The 19,645-nt window shown below is 45.6% G+C and overlaps 1 protein-coding gene across 1 annotated transcript in view; it reads right to left on the bottom strand.

Moving 5' to 3' along the window:
* Positions 1–19,645, bottom strand: part of SLX9 (SLX9 ribosome biogenesis factor) — a 37,004-nt gene extending 17,359 nt beyond the window's left edge. Inside the window, exons 1-2 of the mRNA XM_079310466.1 lie at positions 19,483–19,645; positions 18,402–18,510 (exon numbers count right to left, since the gene is read on the bottom strand). Coding sequence (XP_079166592.1) covers positions 18,402–18,510; positions 19,483–19,605 — 232 coding nt within the window. The 5' untranslated portion in view covers positions 19,606–19,645. The remainder of the gene's footprint in view (positions 1–18,401; positions 18,511–19,482) is intronic.

Raw genomic sequence — 19,645 nt, 5'->3', positions numbered from 1 at the left:
TGCTTCTTTACTGAGCCAAACCAAGGGAGATACATGGCAGAAACACAGGGAGCTCTGAGAGACAGCTGGACTGATCTTTCAGACTTCAGCCCCAAGGTCTAAAGTACCCATAATCTATTTTAGACAGAAGTTAAAATCCATCAGGAGCAACATATCTCTAGGCCAAATGTTGTCCCTATTCCAGCCTGACATGAATGAGCACACAAGCACTCCCAAGGCCTCAGGACAGGTTCAAAAGCAAGTTCAGAAGGAATGTCTGCAGAACCTCTACAGCTGGAGGAACAGTGGCACCCATTGGATTTGGTACTGGTGGTACCTACAGCTTTCTACTTGTGCAGCTCACTAGTTTGCTTTTTGCAACAGTTATTAGGCACTGGATGCTTTAAGAACCCAGATAAGCATTTTGAGCAAAGTGCTGCTGTACTTCTAAGGTTTCCCCTGCTGGCTGCTGCCAAAAGATGGGAGTGCCCAGTCTGGATACTCTCTTTGTTCTGACACAGTACACCAGCTCCTCTGCCAAGCCTTGTGGGCAGGTGGGGATGATCTTGTGACAGTAAGATTCAGCAGTGAGGGCACCAAACCAAGCCATGAGAAACAAGAAAATCATTGGTTGACCCACCCCAACCCTCACCTTGCAAACACAGTTCTACCACACGCAGGGACCATAGAGAAATACATGTCTAACCATCAAAAGGAAGAAACAAATTCCCTGATCAAACATTCCAGCACCCTGATTTCAGCCTGTCAGGGAAAAAGAGAAGCAGCTTCAGAAACAGCTCAGGGGGCAACATTAAGCAGCAGGTTTTTGACCTGCTCAACACCAGCTCATCAACAGCCTGAAAAATCTTCCTTCCTCCCCTATTTCACCTTCTCCTTTCATACTTCTAGCTACAGATTTCTTAGCTGGGTTCTGCTCTTCCCAAGGACCCAATTAGAAGAACAACAGCCAAAATGCAGAGGTCACAGCTCCACTGGGAAAAAAGGTAACATGTGGCACAGGAGAAGGGAGATGAACAGAGGCAGGACTTGGCACTACAACTTTGTTTTTTCTGATTTCTTAGCCACACTCAGATACAGGGCTCCCTGTTTTCAGACAGAAGGCAAAGGAGGGGACCAGCTGGCAGAGGACTCCTACAGAGAAAACTGGATGCACACTCTGAAATAAAGCTTTTGGGGTGAATTCTGTGTCTCCCACATGTCTGTTAAACACTTACAATGAACTCTGCTGCAGCATCTTTTCCTTCTCTTCTTCCCCACAGACTGTTACAGCTGTATAGTTCAGCCTGTTGTGGCACAAGTGCCTCCCCTCTCCTCCTAAGGTCTCATAACTCTCCAAGGAATGAGCTTTCCACCATGTCTACTGTCCTCTCTTAATTTTTTGCTCACTCTTTAGGGGCACTGAGATGTCAACATCTCTGCCTCAAAACCCAGAAGGGAGATCTTGGTAAAAGATTAGCCCAGCAAGACTACACAACAAAAAACTATCAGCTCAAGACTATCAGGAAGCTGGTGGTAAGAGGTTGTGCAAGCCCACCAAGGATGCAGCAGCTTTCAGACATACATAACAAGTAAGAAAGTGCCTGAAGATAATAACATTTGGAGACTCACATCTCTGTATCCTGACTGCCAGGGTCCCACAAGTTTCATGCTCTGTGTTGGCAAACAGCAGATTTCTAACTGTCCCAGGCACATGACAGAGCATAGGGTACACATAAAACCAGTGCTACTTGCTCAGCCACTCTTCTGCCCTGTGTTTGTGCTCTAAATTAAAGATAGAAACATGAGAGAAACTTCCCTTCAGATGCACAGGTGGGAATTTTACAAGTAATGAACAGACACAGCTTGAATTGTAGCATAAGCAAACAAACAGAAGAAAACAGAATTAGAAAACCCAGGAGAGGACTCAATGCTCTGGCCTGCTTTATGAATGGGCATGAGGTGAAAAGGAAGGTTTGGGACAAGGCTACACGACCAAGACTCTGCAGTGTGCAGAGACCAGGCTCCAAGAAAGACAAGGCTAGGGACACAGACACACCCTTTGCTGGGACAAAGGGGCAGAGACAAAGTTCCAGCCTCTTCTAAGGAGCTCCCACCACCTGATCCTGGGCAAGACCAATGAGAAGTTAAAAAAAGCCTTGCCCCACCTTATTTTCTTTTTGATGAGCTTTCAGTGTTGCCCTAGTTACTCCAATCAGTCCCTGACCTTTCTAAGAGATCCCTGCTTCTGCTTTCCAAACAGTAGCTCTTTCCTGGCCTCCAAAGAGTGGCTTCCCAACCACTTGGGCTCAAGTTACCCTTTTCTAAGGCAGCAGAGTCGGCATTTCTATTAATTCCCATTTTCTTCCCCTGTTTGCTTACTGAACAGTAATCTCTCCTCTCCTTCCTATTGTTAAGTAGCTAACATTTCTAGTCCTGGCCATAGGCCTTATTTTCTAGACAAAAACCTGTATATCCTATTCTGAAATAAGAAGCATGGAGCAGATGCCTGGTATCTGACAGAAAGGCAGACTACAATTCTGGACTTAACCTGAGATAGCATTGCCTGCAAATTCCTGCCATGCACAGTGGACACATTTCTTTCCCTGTTATTTTTTTCCCCACCAATTAATTTGGTGATGGATCTGAAGGACAGCAGGAAGCACAGGAAAGAAGAAAGTAAGTACAGACTAATGACTGTAAAACAGACAGGGAAGATATACCAATTTTGTGGCAGTTACAAAAATGTTACAGGAAGAATAGACAAAAAAAGCCCAAAGCTTAACTTGTACCCCGTAAGTATTTTAATCAGCCAATTCCAGCAGGTCTGCTACAGAAATGTATTAAAGGCATGTACAAGGTCAGATTCTTAACACTTGCATTCCAGTTTTTAAATACAGAAATACTGTACTGACAACTTCATGCTAAAATAGCCAAGAGACAGAGTGACTGCATGAACGTATTTGGGACTGGGATCAGGGCAGGAACAAAAAATTCCACTTTGGCACTATTTAGCTGTACCATTGGCAGCCTCTGCCCCATCTCCAGTTGTAACTTCAGGAGAGAAAAAAAAAAAAAGCCACTGCAACTGGGCTGGAGGGAACACCCACTGGAAGCACACATGGCAGCCCCCCAGCCTTTCACCTTGTCTGGCCAGCCACAGGCAGAGGCTACACACCAACACCTCACAAAGCATCAACAGAAAGCATTTGAGGACTTGAACTGGGGCCCTGGTGTGCAGCTTGACCACCAGCAAATAGCACCACTGAGCTCAGAACATACCAGGCCTGACCACAGCTTGGTGCAATGCCCAAGCAGAGTGCCTGCATGCAGTACTCCAATGAATTTTTATTTTGGAGGATCTGTTTTGCATCCATGTGGGTACCAGAAATTCAGAATAACTACGTGCAAGGGCTCCTGCAACTTAACTGAAGGATCTTTGCTCACCTTGAACTCAGCATCTTCTGGTTTTTCCCTACTTACCTTACTGGAAGACACTGGGAAAAAGTTTAGTCTCTGGGCAAGCCTATTTGATTAAAATTCATCAGCTTCTCTTTTCTCACAGTCATCTTTCCCAAACAAGAAAGCTCTGATCAATTGAGTCATTGCTTTATTCCACACTTCTGGCATCAATGGCAAAAACCTGATCTGCAGATAAATGTGAAAGCTCAGGAGACAGCACTGACTGCAGACACTGCTGTGAGTTCCTACACCTCCTCTGAGGTGAGGCACGTGTGCTTTTCCTGTCCCTGTGCTAAGGAAACTCAGTGAACCTGGCATCACATTCACAGTCACAAGGACCTGGGCAATACTACACACCAGCAGAAAGAAAAGCAGAAGGAGAGCTTCCAAAGACATTTCCTTACTACTCCAGTCAATTCTTCTTATGAAGTAATTACTCTGTACCTTACTCAGAGCTTTAGGACCATGGCAAAATTTCCACTGTGCTATTTTAACTGTTGATTAATTCTCCTCTCCTGGCACTCCTCCTTGGATTCTTTAACATGTCTGGTCTCAGGCTCCCTTTGGCATGAGTTAGTTTCCCCACTCACAACACTCCATGCATCCAGAGTGAAATGAAAAAAAAGTAATCACTTGTCAGAGCTTGCCCTTGATTGTTGTGTGTGTGGCAGATTAGAGCAGTGTGGTCCCCCTCCCCGTGCTGCCCTATCTATTGCACAACCATACGTCAAGGAGTTAATCCCACCATCTGCAGCTGTCAGAGCTCCTACACACCAGGAAACCCACACACCTGCAGCTTGGGAGCACTGAGGAAACATTAAGTCCAGCCACATCTTCTACCACTGAGCAGCCACATATTAAATGTAATCATACTCATTTCTTTTACCTGATAGTCTGGTAAAGCAGTATTACTAAGTAATTTTAGATTTAGACACAGAAAAGAGTACCACAACTCGGCCTGTCCAACACCAGCAGACTTTCACTATTTACATAAGTTAATAATTACTGGCTCGATTCAGTCACATTCTGATCAGCCAGTTCAAACACCACTTGCATCATAAGTGGTTTTATAAGCTCCTGCAAACACAGAGGACTAAAACACTAACAAAGTAAGGAGGGTAAGAATACCCAGGAAAGCTTCCCAAATAGCTTGTGATAGGCAAATGTTTGATCTCCAGCCTCCAGCTCAGTTGGGCAGCAACTGACAAGCAGGATTGGCAATGCAGAAACCTCCCATTCTTCCCCTTTTTAAGGGGCACATACAGAGATTTCAAAATTTGGAATTATTTGAAATATAGAGCTGGGAAAATAAGCACCTGGAAAAGTACAAGGCATAAAATCCTTGCTCTTCTGCTCTGTGACTGAGGTGGTGATGGAAGTCAAACCCACTCTCACCATCTATTGCAGCTTAGTATCTGCAGCCTCCTGCCCCACATGGGAGATCCTTCCCTGCTCAAAGGGTTTTTGTCTAGAGCAGAAACAAGATGGCTTTTTTACCACAGCACTGTACATCTGAGTACCACCAATAACTGTTTCCCCACAAGGTTGAGACTGAAGCTGCCAAGCAGAAGCCCCTGAAGGACAGATCAAGGTGATCCTATGTCTGCATGATGCCCCTGTGTGATCAAAATGACACTTTAACCTCAAAAGGTTAGTTCTAGCATTCAAACATGACACAGTGAATTACCAGTTTTGATAGGGTTTTGATGAGATTTTTTTTCATGGTGGTGATGTTGATTAAACAATTCAACAGGCTTAGCCCATGAAAACACTCATTTCAGGTGATGTCCAAGCATCTCATTCTCTCCTCCTGGGAGCACACACTGCCCTGTAAGTGGAACTGGTCCAAACACTGCTTCACCATCTCTTCCAGCTGCCACTGCCATTTCTGGTGGCTGCTGCTTTCGTGCTGTCTCCACTGCTCTTCTGCTTCAGCTGGCAATTCAGAGCTCCCAAAAGCCCTGAGGCACTGACAGGATCACCAGCTCTGTCATCTTACACAACACAGACACTCACCCAGCATCTTCCCCCCCAGACAGACCCACATCCACACCCCCTCCTGCTCTTCCTCTGGCTCCAGGGACACCATCCCATTACCAAACCCCTCAGCAGACCTCACTGACCATCACCTCACTGTAGACTCCCCACAGCATTCTCCATCTCCTGACAAAGCTAGGCTTGCCTTAGTTCTTTGTCTGACCCACAACTCTCACACAAGACTTGTTTTTCAAACAAAGGTCTTAGAGCAAGCCTCTCTACTCCAATATACCCATTTGGCTCACTTAAATGCAGAAAATTTTCCTTTTTAAAAAGAAATATCAAGTTCTGGGAGCTTCTAGAAGAGGTAGAAGCTGTTTTGTTGGGGTCTTTTTCTCTCCAGCCCATCACCTCTTGACCTTTACTTTATTTCAACTGCAGGTCAGTACTGGCTACCCATCTTGGAGTGACATTTTCCTGGTAGAATCTATTTTAAAGCAAGCCAAATTTAAAAAAAATAAAAAATTTAAAAATGACAGAGCTCTGCCATTTTGTACTTGATGCTCTCCCCTACCAGCAGAACAGGCCAGCAACAAAGTCTCATTTACACTGTCTGCACTAGCATAAACGGGTTCAGCCCCATCCAGCCCATGCAAAGATGAGATCAGCAGCTGCCAGCACAGAGCTGTGGTGAGAAAACCCATGATGTTAAAAGAAATAACAGGGGATGGCAAAGGAACAAACCACCATGAGTAGGTGCTTCCCTGACACTCCTTGTCAGCTTTCAGAGCTGCCAGACATTTGGCACTGCCTTGATCTTCTCAGGTTTGGGACTGCAGCAGCCAAGCTTGAGAGTGCCCATCCATCCCCTCACCTCCCATTCAGTATCCCCATGCTTACAGGGCAAAAAAGACTGGCATACTTTCTGAGAAGAAAGTGCTCCCTGAACAAAAAAGCTACACACCCCTTACTAAGTAGCATCTGCAACACTTAGGCTCACCACACCCAAAAAAACCCGCCTACTGAGGATACCTGTACCCCCAACAAAACACCATGTTAGTTCCCAGGAGAGATTCTCATTATATAAGGGAAGCCAGGAGCATTCCCACATTGCACAGAAGATGCTGGCAGGATGAGTGTTTCTCTGCATGAAGAAGGCTGTGGCATGAGCACCATGCCTGCTGATTTCCTAATATGGATCACAGTCCAATGGATTTAAATCCACACGCCCACAGACTCATCATGTTTCTCACTTGGTGTAAGACTAAGTTTAATCTTTTTACCCTGCTGACAGGATATTAATTTTACCTAATGGCCCAAGAGCTGCCAAGAGCTATGAGCCATTGTTCATATTTTTATGGCATTGTTCAGCTTTCCTTCCCTGATGAGGAGCTTCCCATTAGCCCTGACTTTGCTGAGGTGTCACAGCATGATGTGAAGAAATGCCAGCTACATGGTGGATCCCAAATCAGGACTGCAAAGCACAATCTGGACTTCTCCAGGAGGCAGGACTGATCCAAGCCACTGTGCCAGGAACAACATTTGACAGTATCAAGAAGGTTGCTCCACTTCAGCAGTTTGCAGGTTTGGATATTACTACCCTAAAAATAATTCAGGACAGAAAGCAGCAGCCAAGTACATGTTGCTTTGGTAGAGGCCCCATGGATGTGAGGAATACAAGGCACTCACAAACCCCTGAGGGATCTGTCTCTTTGGGTGGACACATGCACCTTTGGGTAAAGGACAGGGAGACAAAGGAGCCTGCAGGATGGCAAAACACACAACACACTGTGGGTAAGAGAGAAAGGGATCATGTCTCTCCCTGCCAATTCTCCCACCTGGTCCATCATGTCAGGTCAAGGAGCAAAGATTAATTAATGAAGCTTTGCTTCCACTGAGGACCTTCCAAAATCAGTCAGCTGTTGGAAACCAATGGCTGATGCTGCTAAATCTAAAAAAACCAAAATATTTCCTGTTATTCCAGCTGTCTTGACAACTTACCTCCTCCAAAAGTCAACAGCATGCAAAACATCACCAGTAAGATGTGCATGGGAGATGTTTACTCCCAGCCAGGACTTGTACCCAGCTCTTTGAAAAATACACTGGCTACAAAGTCAGTACTACAGCCACCTTCTATGAATGTTACAAAATAAATAATGCATTTTAAGTATTGGGATGATGGAATCCAAATCCCAGCCTCACTTAGACTTTAAAGACAGTGCCATAATTATTTATAGTATTTACATTCCAGAGGATGGTGGGGGGTGTACATCAGATCTTATTTAAAGATTACTTTTGGATGAAGCAAGACTGGTTCTTTAATATTTTCTTCAAGCAGAAAAAGGTGGCAGCAGCAGCTGGAGTGCAGCAAACAAATCCATAGATGCATATGGACATATAGGTCAAATAAGAATTAGGCTGAGAAAAAAAAAGTTAGCTGTGAAATATTATTTTGGCTGTTTTTCCACATACTGTGCTGACCATTTATGGTTTAATCTTAGAGAAGCTCTCTCTCATATGAGCCTGCAACACCCCTAAGCTTCAAAGAAGCAAGTTTTACTATAAATACTCCATATTTCTTTATACAGGCTAAGGTTTTCATATGAGCATTGCTGTTTAGTACATTTAATACACCAGGAAAAACTGAAGGAGGAACTGGAAAATTTTGTTCTATGCCCTGCAGAGATGAAAAATATTCAAAAATATAGACCTGACCTAGAAAAAGGGAGAATTATTCTGCTGCCCTCTAATGAGCACATCTAACATCTGAAAAAGAACACTCTCAAAAGAGATCTGTTCTGCTCTGGCACAGGTACATCCTCTTGTGCTACAAAGCTGTCAGCAATGCAGACACAGCTGGAGCAGCACATCCCACACAGCAAAGACTAGCAGAAGAAACACCCAGATGGGCCCAGGATCTGTTCTGCACTTCCCCTGATTTCAGATTGGAGTATATGGCTGTGCCCTGTTCTGTTCCCTTTCCTTGTCTGAACAGAGGGAGGGGAGCAGCTCCTAATTCTGACCTTCAGGATCACAATGTTGTTACAGGTACCACAGACATGTGAAAGAATGACTTGCTTCAACACCTGTGAGTCTCAATGAAAAGCAAAGGAATTCAGCTCTCATGCAAGGGTGTCTCTGCATCTGCACCAGGGTTGGAACACATTCAGCTGAAAAACACAGTGAGGAAGGCAGAGGAACCACCACAGAGAAAGTTCTACCCAATACTGAGTTTCATCTCAGTTTTTACTGAGCTACTGTGATGCTGTGTGCCAACCCTGGCCAGCTGCCAGATGCCCATCCAGCTGCTCCCTCCCTCCTCAAAAGAACAGGGGAGAAAAAGAAGATGAAAAGGGCTGAGGTAAACAGGGAGATCACTCAGCAATTACCATCACAGGCAAAACAGACTTTACTCAGGGAAAATTAATGTAATGCATTGCCAATTAAAACAGAATCAGATGATGAAAAGCAAACACCTTTCCCCCACCCACCCCCTTCTCAGCTCCACTCCATTCTGGCTTCTTCATTCCCAGCTCCCTTGAGCAGTGCACTGGGCCAGGAATGGCATTACAGTCACTCTCTGCTGCTCCTTCCTTGCTCCTTCCTCCTCACATTTACCCACTGGGGTTCTGGTGACTGCAGCACCTCCTTTCCTGCCCCTGGTCTTCTTCTCACTTCTTTTCTACTTCTTCTTAATTATGTTTTCCCAGATACAGCACCACTGTGCCTGACAGCCTCAGCTGTGGCTGCACTTCAGCTCTTTGGACCTGGCAGTGCCCAGAATGTGACAGCTCTGGCATCTATCCTGCTACCAAAACCCTGCCATTTATACCAAATACAGGTAAACAGGCCAATGCCCTCTATTTTGGAAGAAGAAAATCCATGAAGAAGTTGCAATAATCCCATATAAACACTACCTAGACATCTGTATGGTACATCCATAAATAAAAACCCACTCAGGTACAGACACTAAAACAACAAGCACAGCTGCAGAGGAGCACACCTAAGCCCAGCCCTACCCAAGCCCAGCCCTGCAGTCCCAAATCACTGGCATGAATCAAAAACAATAGCCAGAGGCTCTGCTGAGGAAATATGGAAGTGTCACTGAACAAAGCAATTTAAAACTGTGATTTCTAACAACAGAATTCCTGCAGTCTGGAAAAGCCTTCCCATGTCTCTCTGTCCACAGGCACACCTGGTGAATTCAACTCAAACCACATTGTGAAATAAGTGCTGCGTGCATAGACACAGCCTGTACCCACGGCAGCTGGAAATGTCCTCTCCATGCTAAAGAAGCCCATTCCTGTTACATAAGAACACTCAGTGACCTGAATTTACAAATAACCTTGGAGAGGAAAATAGACACAAGCAAAAACAAAGTTTAAAAGCCGTGGAGCTAGGAAATGCAACAGAAATCAGCCTAAGTAGGTATGTGCACAGCCACACCAGGCACAAACACCCACAACATTCACAGAAGACAAAATTCTTTAAGTAGATCTAATGATTTGCTGTGTGTTCTCCAAGCAATTAAGAACACAGCACTAGTGGGTCTGGAAATAAGTCTGTACACCCCATTTTCACTCAAATCTCCTGCTTGGGACTCTGTAAAACACCACATTTCATTGGAGTTGGTTATCACTATGTACCTTCCAGCTCACAGTCCCTTCTTGTTTGAAGAACTGCTTGGATAGCCTATTCTTCTGCAGCAGGATTTTTCTCCAGAACTTTCTATGGTTTGCCTTATGGAACATTTGCAACACTGCTAGTTCAATCTACATCTATCCAAATTATCATTTCAAACAACCCAGAACATTCCAGTACCCTCCTTGCATAGCTGTGTTTCCCACATTTAGCTCAGACGATGTACACTGAGATTTATGGTGTTAAAAGCTTCATTTAAAAAAAAAACCAAAAAAACAAAACCAAAAACCCCTTTCTACAAGCCACTTGACTAAAAAACTAACCCAAATTGGATGTTATTACCAGTTATGCCACATATGAGCATCAGTAGTGCCATTCTGAAAACCTGAAGGGGATAAACAGATCTTCAGCTGACACATGCATTTCCACCCAAGCATAAAGACAACCTTGGTCCAAAAAATTTCTCACAAAGACCACAATAAAGGATAGCTTGCATAGAGTAGAATAACATTATAGATCCCACTAGGTGTGAAAGACAGACATGAACTTTGGACATCTCCCTGTAACACAGCCTGTAACTCAGTAAGACCCACATTAGCAGGGCAGAGGTTTATCAGAAATTTGATTTATATAGCATAGAAGTTTGGGAAAAACAAAAACAACTACAAGGAAAAAAAACCAAGCAAAAAATAATGTTTTTCACATAGGTACTTCCCACATTTCCCAGAGGGGTTAGCAGAAGAAGGATCACTTATTTCTGCACCTCAGAAAGTATCAAGACAAGTCAGAAGGGGCAGCCCAGAAGAGGGAACCTCTCCTGCCACCCACCCTTCACCAGCCTACACCAATTTCCTAAACAGTGCCTATTAAACTCCCAGGACACATGTTTCAGATAGATATTTGACAGTTTGACACACCATACCACTGCTGGTGACAAGGAAATGGCTCTAACTTCCAGAGCTAACAACTGTCCTTCCCTCAAGTGCTTCCTCAACTCTCTTCAGAGAGTTTTTTTCTTTTCTCCATTCCTGCAGTGTTGAGCCATCCCTCTCACACCCCACGGGAGGCTTGCATTACTGGAACTTGTGCTGGGAGGCCCCTTTGGCACCAGCCCAGAGCCATTCCACCTCTCTCTTTGTAGAATTTATAATATAGAATTTATTATGTTAAAGCTTTACCATTAGTACAGCAAAGAGAAGGATTTCAGTTCATAACCCTCTTTTGTAACACCACAGCTTCAGTACTCTCCTAAGCAGCGCTGATCTATTTTTGTGTCAGGACGTCCAACCATTTTAAATTCATTTCACAGGAGAATACCAGGCTACATCAGTATCTTTTTAAAGCTTCAGGAATTGTGATCACACAGAGCAAGACATGGCACGACATGTAACTGCCATGCCCCACCACTCCTGGCCAGGAAGGCAAAACTCAAACTCACAAAGCCTTTCACTGGCACAAGAAACTAATATGTTTGATCTAAAAAGCTCATGTTTGAGCCACCCAAATTTTACAAAGCCTGGAAAAAGGCTTTGCAAAAGCACAGCACCTCAGGAGCTTCTCCAAAGAAGTGTCCAATCCCTCTCTGAGCTTTATCCTCCTCTCCATCCACCCATCAGCATGGAAAGGCTGCTCCAGGGCAGGTACCCACCTTCCACTGGTGCTACTGGTGAGCGTTACACAGCAGCCACAGCCAAGGAACCAACCATAATAAGAAACTAGAGCATTCTGACACATCCTTCAAACTCCTAGGACTCATTTCAAGCTCTTCCCACTGACAGCCTCCTCCCCTGGCACAGGCTGCAAAACATTTTGGAAGGTCTGGGCTCTCAGGAAAATGTTTGCGTTTGTGTAGTGCTCAACCACGAGCTAATTGGAGTCTTTTGGGTTTTTAATGTTAAATTTAAGAACAGAGACTTAGCCACAGCTAGAGGGAGGGAAAGAAAACAAAAAAGTTAATTAGTTCCATAAATATTAACTCAACTGATTCCTGTGATCTGGCAGAAGGCACTCACAACATGGAAATGCTCTATTTGCAGAAGGGAAGTAAAAGCACTGAAAACAGTGCAAGCTTCAGACGCTCATTTACTGCTTCTCAATTAATCGCATTTACTTTAATTAAAGTGGAGCTTCCCACAGCTATTCTCACAGCCAGCATCAAACTGCACAGACAAATTGTTAAAGCAACATTAAGCAGCATGGATTTTTAACCTTATTTTAAAAATTATTATTTAAGGCACCCATGTCTTTATCTTTCAGCAGGATCTCTACTCCACAGTTCCCCAGAGACCACAGCAAGTCTCTGTTCTCCATTTCAACCCATCCCCACAGCTGTTCACCACTGCTACAGAACTTGGTCAATCTGACTCCCACTGACTTTAATCCTTTGAACCAAAGGAAGAGAGAAACCCTCTAGCTTAGCAAGTTCTTGGGAACTACAGAATGCTGAGGTGTCCTGTAGACTGAGGTCATCTGACCTCACTGGAGAGGCTTCCCAGATGACAAACTGCTACCTCAGCTCCTCTCAAACACACTGCAGTTTTCTAGCAGCCTATTACAAAACTCTCAGACACCAAATCTGCCCTTAAAAGGTGATTGGCATTGTCAAGATAAAAGCATGTCCTAATGATGCAGTCAAAAAACCAAATAAATTTCAGTCAAACAGCAAGGAAGAAGGAACGTACAGTCATTTGCTACCTAAAGCAATTTACTCAGCTAAGGTAAACTGCCATCTGTCACTTTATCAAGCTACCAGGGTGACCAACCTTGGGTCTGGGGGAGAGGTAAAGAGTTTAATCCCTACAGAGAATTTTCCCTTCACTGGGAACTTTTCCTTTCTGGCAAATGTTGTTACTGGAGGTTTCAAACACTTTCACACACTATGTCAGAAGCAACACCAGCTTATGTAGGGATGTTTCCCCTTTGAGCTGAGATGTGCACATTCAGTCCCAGGACACACCCTGGACCTGTGCAGGTGACACAAAGGACACAGACACATTGCAGAGGGTATGGGGTGGAGGTGGGGGGAGAGCTAAAGCAAGAATTCCCAGCTCAAACACCACTCAAACAGCTGCTCCTTCCAGGGCAGCACCCACACACCCACCAGATTTTTCAAAGGCATTAAAATTATTTCAGTGCTACACCCCAAGGGCATAACTGACAGCCTTAGGGAGAGCATTTCACCACTCCCCAAATTCCCACAGCCCAAAGCCTGGGCAGCTAATAACAAAGACAGATGGAGGAGGAACACCTCACCACTTGGGTCTAGCACAGCACACAGGCACTTCCCAGGGGAATTTCACGAGCACGTTGGAGGTGCTGCAGCCTCTCCCTGCCATCCTCAGAGTGTGGAGCACCGTTTACAGCCCTTCCCATCTGAGCTGTGTTACTGGGAACGTGGGGAACAGCTTCCCATCTGAGCAGTGCTACTGTGGGGAACAGCTTGAGGAAGGCGTTCTGCACAAAACAAACACAAGGCAGGCCTGACAACTGCCAGCACAGAATGAAAAGCTGAAGAAAAGCAACAGCAGTGGAATTGTGAGGATCCAGCAGAGATGTGAATGACCAACACAAGCAGATTTCAAAATCCCCCAAGCATGCATTAAGAAAAACCAGAACAGGTTTAGAACTGATATTCAGAACAGATGCATTCATTAAAAAAAACAGAATTAATTTAAAATTTTTTTTATCTTTCAATTGTTAAACACCCCAGTATACCAGAAGAGTGGGAAAAAAACAAAACAAAACATAAAATCAAAACAGAGGAAAGGTAATGAGGCATGAGGACAAAAGAGGAGGAACCTTAATATTTAGAGGCAATAAACATGCAGAAATCCAATCAAAGACAGGAATAAATTATAGGACACAAATATTGGCATCCTGTCAAGAGCTCCAGAAGAGTAATGGGAATCTGGTCATGGCTGCAATTTTTCCATGCTGGTATGGATCCACTGCAGGGGCAGCCATGAGTCTAGACAGTGCAGGAACAGCAGTGCTATCAGAAAGGTCTTACAGGGACTCTGTAACATTCTGGTACAACATCCATTTAAAAAAAAAAACAAAACTGGACAGCAAATCATTTTGCATGGACCACAACACCAACCAACCACAGGTTTTCTGCTTCTCTTGGAGGCTGCAAAAGGAGAACAGAACTGGACAAGTGGGTGCAGAGACAGCTCAAGCAGAAGCAGGGAAGGTGACAGACCCAGCACATGTGGAACTGCAGAGCAGCAGCCAAGGTGCAAACAAAGGGATCTGTCAGTGACTCCGGAAACAGAAGCTTGGAAACAAACTTGCAGAGAACCTCAGAAAGGGGGAAGGCAAGGCTGTACACAGCCTGCAGACCCCAGAAATTCACTGCTGTCAGTGAATGCCTGCTTAGTGTGCTTTTATCATCTCCTATCTCCACATTTCTTCAGGAGGAGAAGGAATTCCTTCTTTGTCAGATGCTCAGTCATTTCCCTCCACTACACCCGTGTGCCACTGACAGTGGCTCCTGTGCTTCAAGACAGTCCTGATCTTCAGAGCAATCCTCTGCTCAGGCTCATGACCTGCTCACTCTATGCTTCACACCCTGGGATAGAATCTCAGACCCACAGAGTGGCCTGGGTTGGAAAAAACCTGCACAGAGCACCTACTTAAATCCCCTCTTTCATCTGTCATTATCCCAGGTTGTTCCAAGTCCCATCCAACCTGGTCTTGAACACCTCCAGGGGCAGCCACAGCTTCTCTGGGCAACCTGTGCCAGGGCCTCAGCATCCTCACTGTAAAATGAGGAGTGTTTCTTTACGTGAAATCCAACCTCAGAATTCAGGATGATTTTGTATCAGGTTTTGCAAACAATTATGAACACTTGCTGTTGTTGCACTTTTGTTTTCTCAGTAACACAGGCTCTCACCATTCCCTTCTGGGAGTAGCTGAAAATAAAGCAGGAAGCTACCAATCCAGTTGTTCATATCATTACACAACTGGTTCATCATCCACTCCAAAAAAAAAGAGAGACATTCATAAGCAACTGCTCAGCTAGAGCCAAGCTTGAACGAGCCCTTGCTTCAAGGAGCAAACACTGACAGAGGAAAGCTAAAGAAAACAACAAAAAATGAGCAGCAGCAACCCCGATATGACAGGCCATTATTTCTGACTTGGTAGGAAACATTTAATTCCCACGCTACAGAGGCTCACCCAAATGAGACTTATCCACTCACTGGAGTCACAGAGGTCCTGGCGTGGATTAGATTACAGCAAAGCCTTGGGTTTACATTACGTCAGTGGCTAAGTAAACTATACTGACAGGAAGCAATCACTGAGCACAAAGTAACTCGTGGACTGAACTCCAGCAGTCTCAGGGATGGTGCTGGCTTTTGGTACTTACACATGTGTGGAAATCATCTGGAATCCGGTGTTAAGCTGAGCTAATGACTAAAGACAAAAAGCAGAGCAGGGGAAAGCAGTTGCAGCAGGTCTGCTTCACAGCACGACACAGCTCAGAGCTACCGTATTAAAATACTTTCCTTTTTAGACCACTGCCTTTTTATATCACATCACGCAAGACTCACCTACAATGAATTCCATTTTGGTGACATTTTTCATTACAGTTCCACCCTCTCCTTCTCATGCCACAAGGATTACTGCTGCCAGAACAGCCTGTGCTGGTATCTCACACTAATCACAAGTACACTGAATCAGCCTTGTATCTAAAGGAAGCAACAGACCACTACCACGAGCAGCAGATACTTCCACAGGGCACCCCGCCTCAACCAGATGCACCAACAATCCTCAGAAATCCCCAGGAAATCCAGACCTTCAGCTAACAGGAACCACCACCACCAGTTTATCTTCCCACAAAAATGGACCTCACTCCTTTCATCCCAGCACACACAAGCACTCGTGTTAACTGGGATAACCCTGCGGGAGAGTCTGGATTTTCCAATTTACACATCATGTTTCTCCCTGTCCCCTCAAAACCACCACAGCCAAAAGAGCAGGAAAATCTGGTCACTTCCAAATTGAGGAAAAAACTGTACAGAGAGGTGTCCTCTCTTGTTGGCAACCACAAGCAACAGCCCTCAAGCCCCAGCAGAGCAGTGGATTGGTTTCCTACAGGACTGCAGCCCTTTGGCTCTGACACATCAAAATAATTGTTCCAGGTGAAGCCTTTTATCCCTTTTATAACCATGCTCTGCTGCTGGTTAGTTCACCACTGTGATGGTGGTACACATTACATCAAAAAGCTCCCTATACCATGGGTTTATTTACAGAGCATTAACAATGCTCTCCACATTCTCTTTTCCTTCTACTTCCCAACATCTAATTGGCTTTTTTGACTACTGTCGAGCTCCAAGCTAACATCTTCTAAAATCTAACCCAATTCCAACATCTTCCTCAGACTAGTTTTTATTTGAAACAGCATAAGGCCAGATCTAAACACAAAACACAGATACCAGCAATCCTGGAAATGTGAATCAATCTCGGATAATGTGAGATATACACACACATAGGACAAAAACCTGCTTACCCAACTGCCACACAGCAGCCTTGGTAACAAAATAATAAATAAATCCTCCCTAGCTGCAAAAAGCACAGGAGATATTGAGCCCACCTACAGTCTGCCAATTTGACCTTCTCAGAGCTTGAAAAGCAAGTGGGAGGGAAGCATGCTTTTGTCTCGTTATTAAATCTTAAAATAGCAACGTGTAGGAGAATCCTACCCTCCTGCCCTGTGCACTAAGCTGAGGGGGAAAGGGAGAAAGAGGTGGGAGGGAGGGTTAGAGTCAACTTGAACATCCTGAGGAACAGGCTCTGAGCTGACCAGAGATGCCAGGAGACAAAGCACATTTGCCTAGAATCTCTTTTCTAACTCTATGGTGTCTGCTATTATATGCACAGCCTAGTTACAGTTCACTGAATTAACACAAAACAAATGAACAGATCTCCATAATGAAAAAGCCTCTACGTGGCACCAGAGTGCGACAACAAGAAAGGGCACAACAGCTTGGGAAGCTGTAAAACAACAATCCAATCACTTTTTGCCTGGTTGAATTGCAGTTTTGAGCCCCCCAATGAACAGTTATTGCCAGCAGATGATGTGGAAAGCGCACAGAGCGGCGGGGTCAGCGTGGCTGTCTGCAGGAAGCCAGCACACAGCCTGGAGAGAAACAGCCAGGCACTGCACATCTGCATCATCAGCACTGCACGGGGACCAGCAGCACGGCTCTATTTATAACCCAGACATGGACAGCCTGCAATGAAAGGCTGGCACTGCAGGCTGCCAGCCCCCAACAACAGGCTGTCTGCTTTAATTAAAGAGATGGCAACGTGCACATGCACACAGACGTGTCCTCTTCCCAGGAGAGCTACCAACAATGATCCCAGTGTTTCAAAAACAATGTTTCACCAAGGTTTCTGTGCAGAGAGCAGGCAAATGTGTCCTCACACTACCTCCCCACCTCCTCAGTCTGTGCCCAAATTTCACTGATGGGCAGTTCCCACTGCTTAGGCAACCACTTGGCCTTGTGTGATTTACTTGTTTATAGCCCTGCACAGGAAAACAAAGTCACTGCAGCATTTATCTACATGGAGAAAAAAAAGTTAATTTAGATGGCAAAGGAGGTATTTGGGAGTCACATGCATCTTCTGCACCAGGACAGCCTGCTGTGCTACCAGGCTCTGTCTGGTAGTTTGTTCCTTTGGGGATTTTTTAAATATTTACATACAGTTTATGGGGGGTGAGGATTCAGGTTTCAGAGAGATATTTTGAGACCCTGCAGATATGTAGAAGGGCAGACTGCTCTCAAACACAAAGCTCTGTCTCACAGTGAGCAAAGGGAGCATTTCCTTGTTGTGGGACTGGAAATCAAAGGGTTCTATCACATCCCCCCTCTCACTTTCCACACTCCCTATGAGTTAAGATTCTCCTGCCCAGGAATCCTCGAGCCATGGACCCCACAACAGCAAAGGACAGAAGACTTGCTGCAGTCAGGTTGCTGTGAGTGAAGCTCTGCTGGTACACAGTGAGAACCTGCTGACAAAGCATTGTCTTCCCAATGGCTGCTGGTGAGGAGGAAGCAGCCACAGAGCAATCCCAGAGATCAGGTCACAGCTGTGCTCTCAGCCCTGCCAGTCTTTTGCTGCATGAGAGCCTGAAGCTAGTCCCCCATCTAGGGATTACTAAGCACATGCATGCAGAAGCCCAAACAAAAACAAACCTCTTCTAAAAGCCAACACAGGAAGCAATGTTGGCATTGTAGCTCCCTGAGCTTCCTGGGATAGCCACTAAAAGCCACTGCAAATGCAGTCCCCGGTGTCTTTGCTCACAACCTAACACAGCACTCATTCAAAATACAACAAACCTGTTCTGGAGGAAATGATGCTTCTGGAGTCCAAGTCAAGCTTCTTTACTAGGGTATCAGGGTCAATTTTCAGCCCAGAAAATATACCAGAAGATGAAAAGTCCCAGTCCTTATGCAAAAGAAACATAAAGCAGGAATTAATACATATACCACCAGGCAACACTTGTTTAAAAAAATTTAAAAATCAGACCCAGCACCATCCAGGTAGGAACAGTGGTAGTGACCAGGTGTCTCTCCTGAGCAGGCAAGGGGATGCAAGGCACCATACTATCCTGCTACTCCCACCTACCCACAGGTCTTCTACACAGAAGAGTTTCACAAAGTCTCATTTTGGACTGTTCTGCTCCTGAAAGATTTCAGCCTCAACTCAACCTCACCTCACTCAAGTGCATTCACTCCCAGGAGAGCTGTGAACAGCATCCTTAGGAAGACAGATTTATTACAGGTACAGAACAATACAGATAAGCAACAAATGAGGAGATTAGGGGATTAAAGCCTAAATCAATTGACATTAAGCAGATTCAGTAAGTGCAAACAACTCACCAAATCTTCAGCAACACGCTTTAAGCATGCAACACCTCCCTACAATCTGCAATAGCTACTCTGGTTGGATTAGAATTTATTACTTTAGCCAACAGTCTCTACCATCACCAACACATAACTTCACAGTGGTTTAAATCCCAGCTGTATTTGGCACAGGCAATTTCTCCCTCCTCACAACGAAAAAACATTTACTGTGTTGTGTCCTTGCTGTGAGGGGGCCAGGGGGAGGCACCTGAACCGCCTATCCAAAACGCAGCTACGGAAAACAGAATCTCCTAAATAATCTGTATAAACAGCTCCTCTGAAAACTGAAGAGAGGCACTGCAAGACTGCGCTCAGGTTGCCCCACGGGCACGGTGACCCCAGGAGCAGTGCTGGTGTCACTGTGTCACCACCACTGGCGGGCTGGGGACACCACGGTGCTGCCACGGGGCTTTCACAGCCAAGAGGGACCCGCCGCGAGCCAGCACCGCCGCACACCGCAGGCCCGCAGCGTGTGCGGGGAGCGGCCCCCGCCCCGTGTGCCCGCCCCCGGTACCTTCCCGGCCGCCGCGCTCCATCCGCCGGCGGGCCCGGGCCCGGGGCCGGGCAGAGGCGGCGGGTCGCGGGCGGCGCGGGGCGCGGCGCGGTGCAGCCGCGGGCGCCGGGCCTTGCCCACCATGGCGGGGAAGCGGCGGAAGGGGCCGGGCGCGGCGGAAGGG

This window comes from Erithacus rubecula (assembly GCF_903797595.1).
Source record: "Erithacus rubecula genome assembly, chromosome: 8".
In the NCBI taxonomy this organism is placed as follows: domain Eukaryota; kingdom Metazoa; phylum Chordata; class Aves; order Passeriformes; family Muscicapidae; genus Erithacus; species Erithacus rubecula.
The sequence above is the reverse complement of the archived record's forward strand: the minus strand, read 5'-3'. Positions and strand labels throughout refer to the sequence as shown.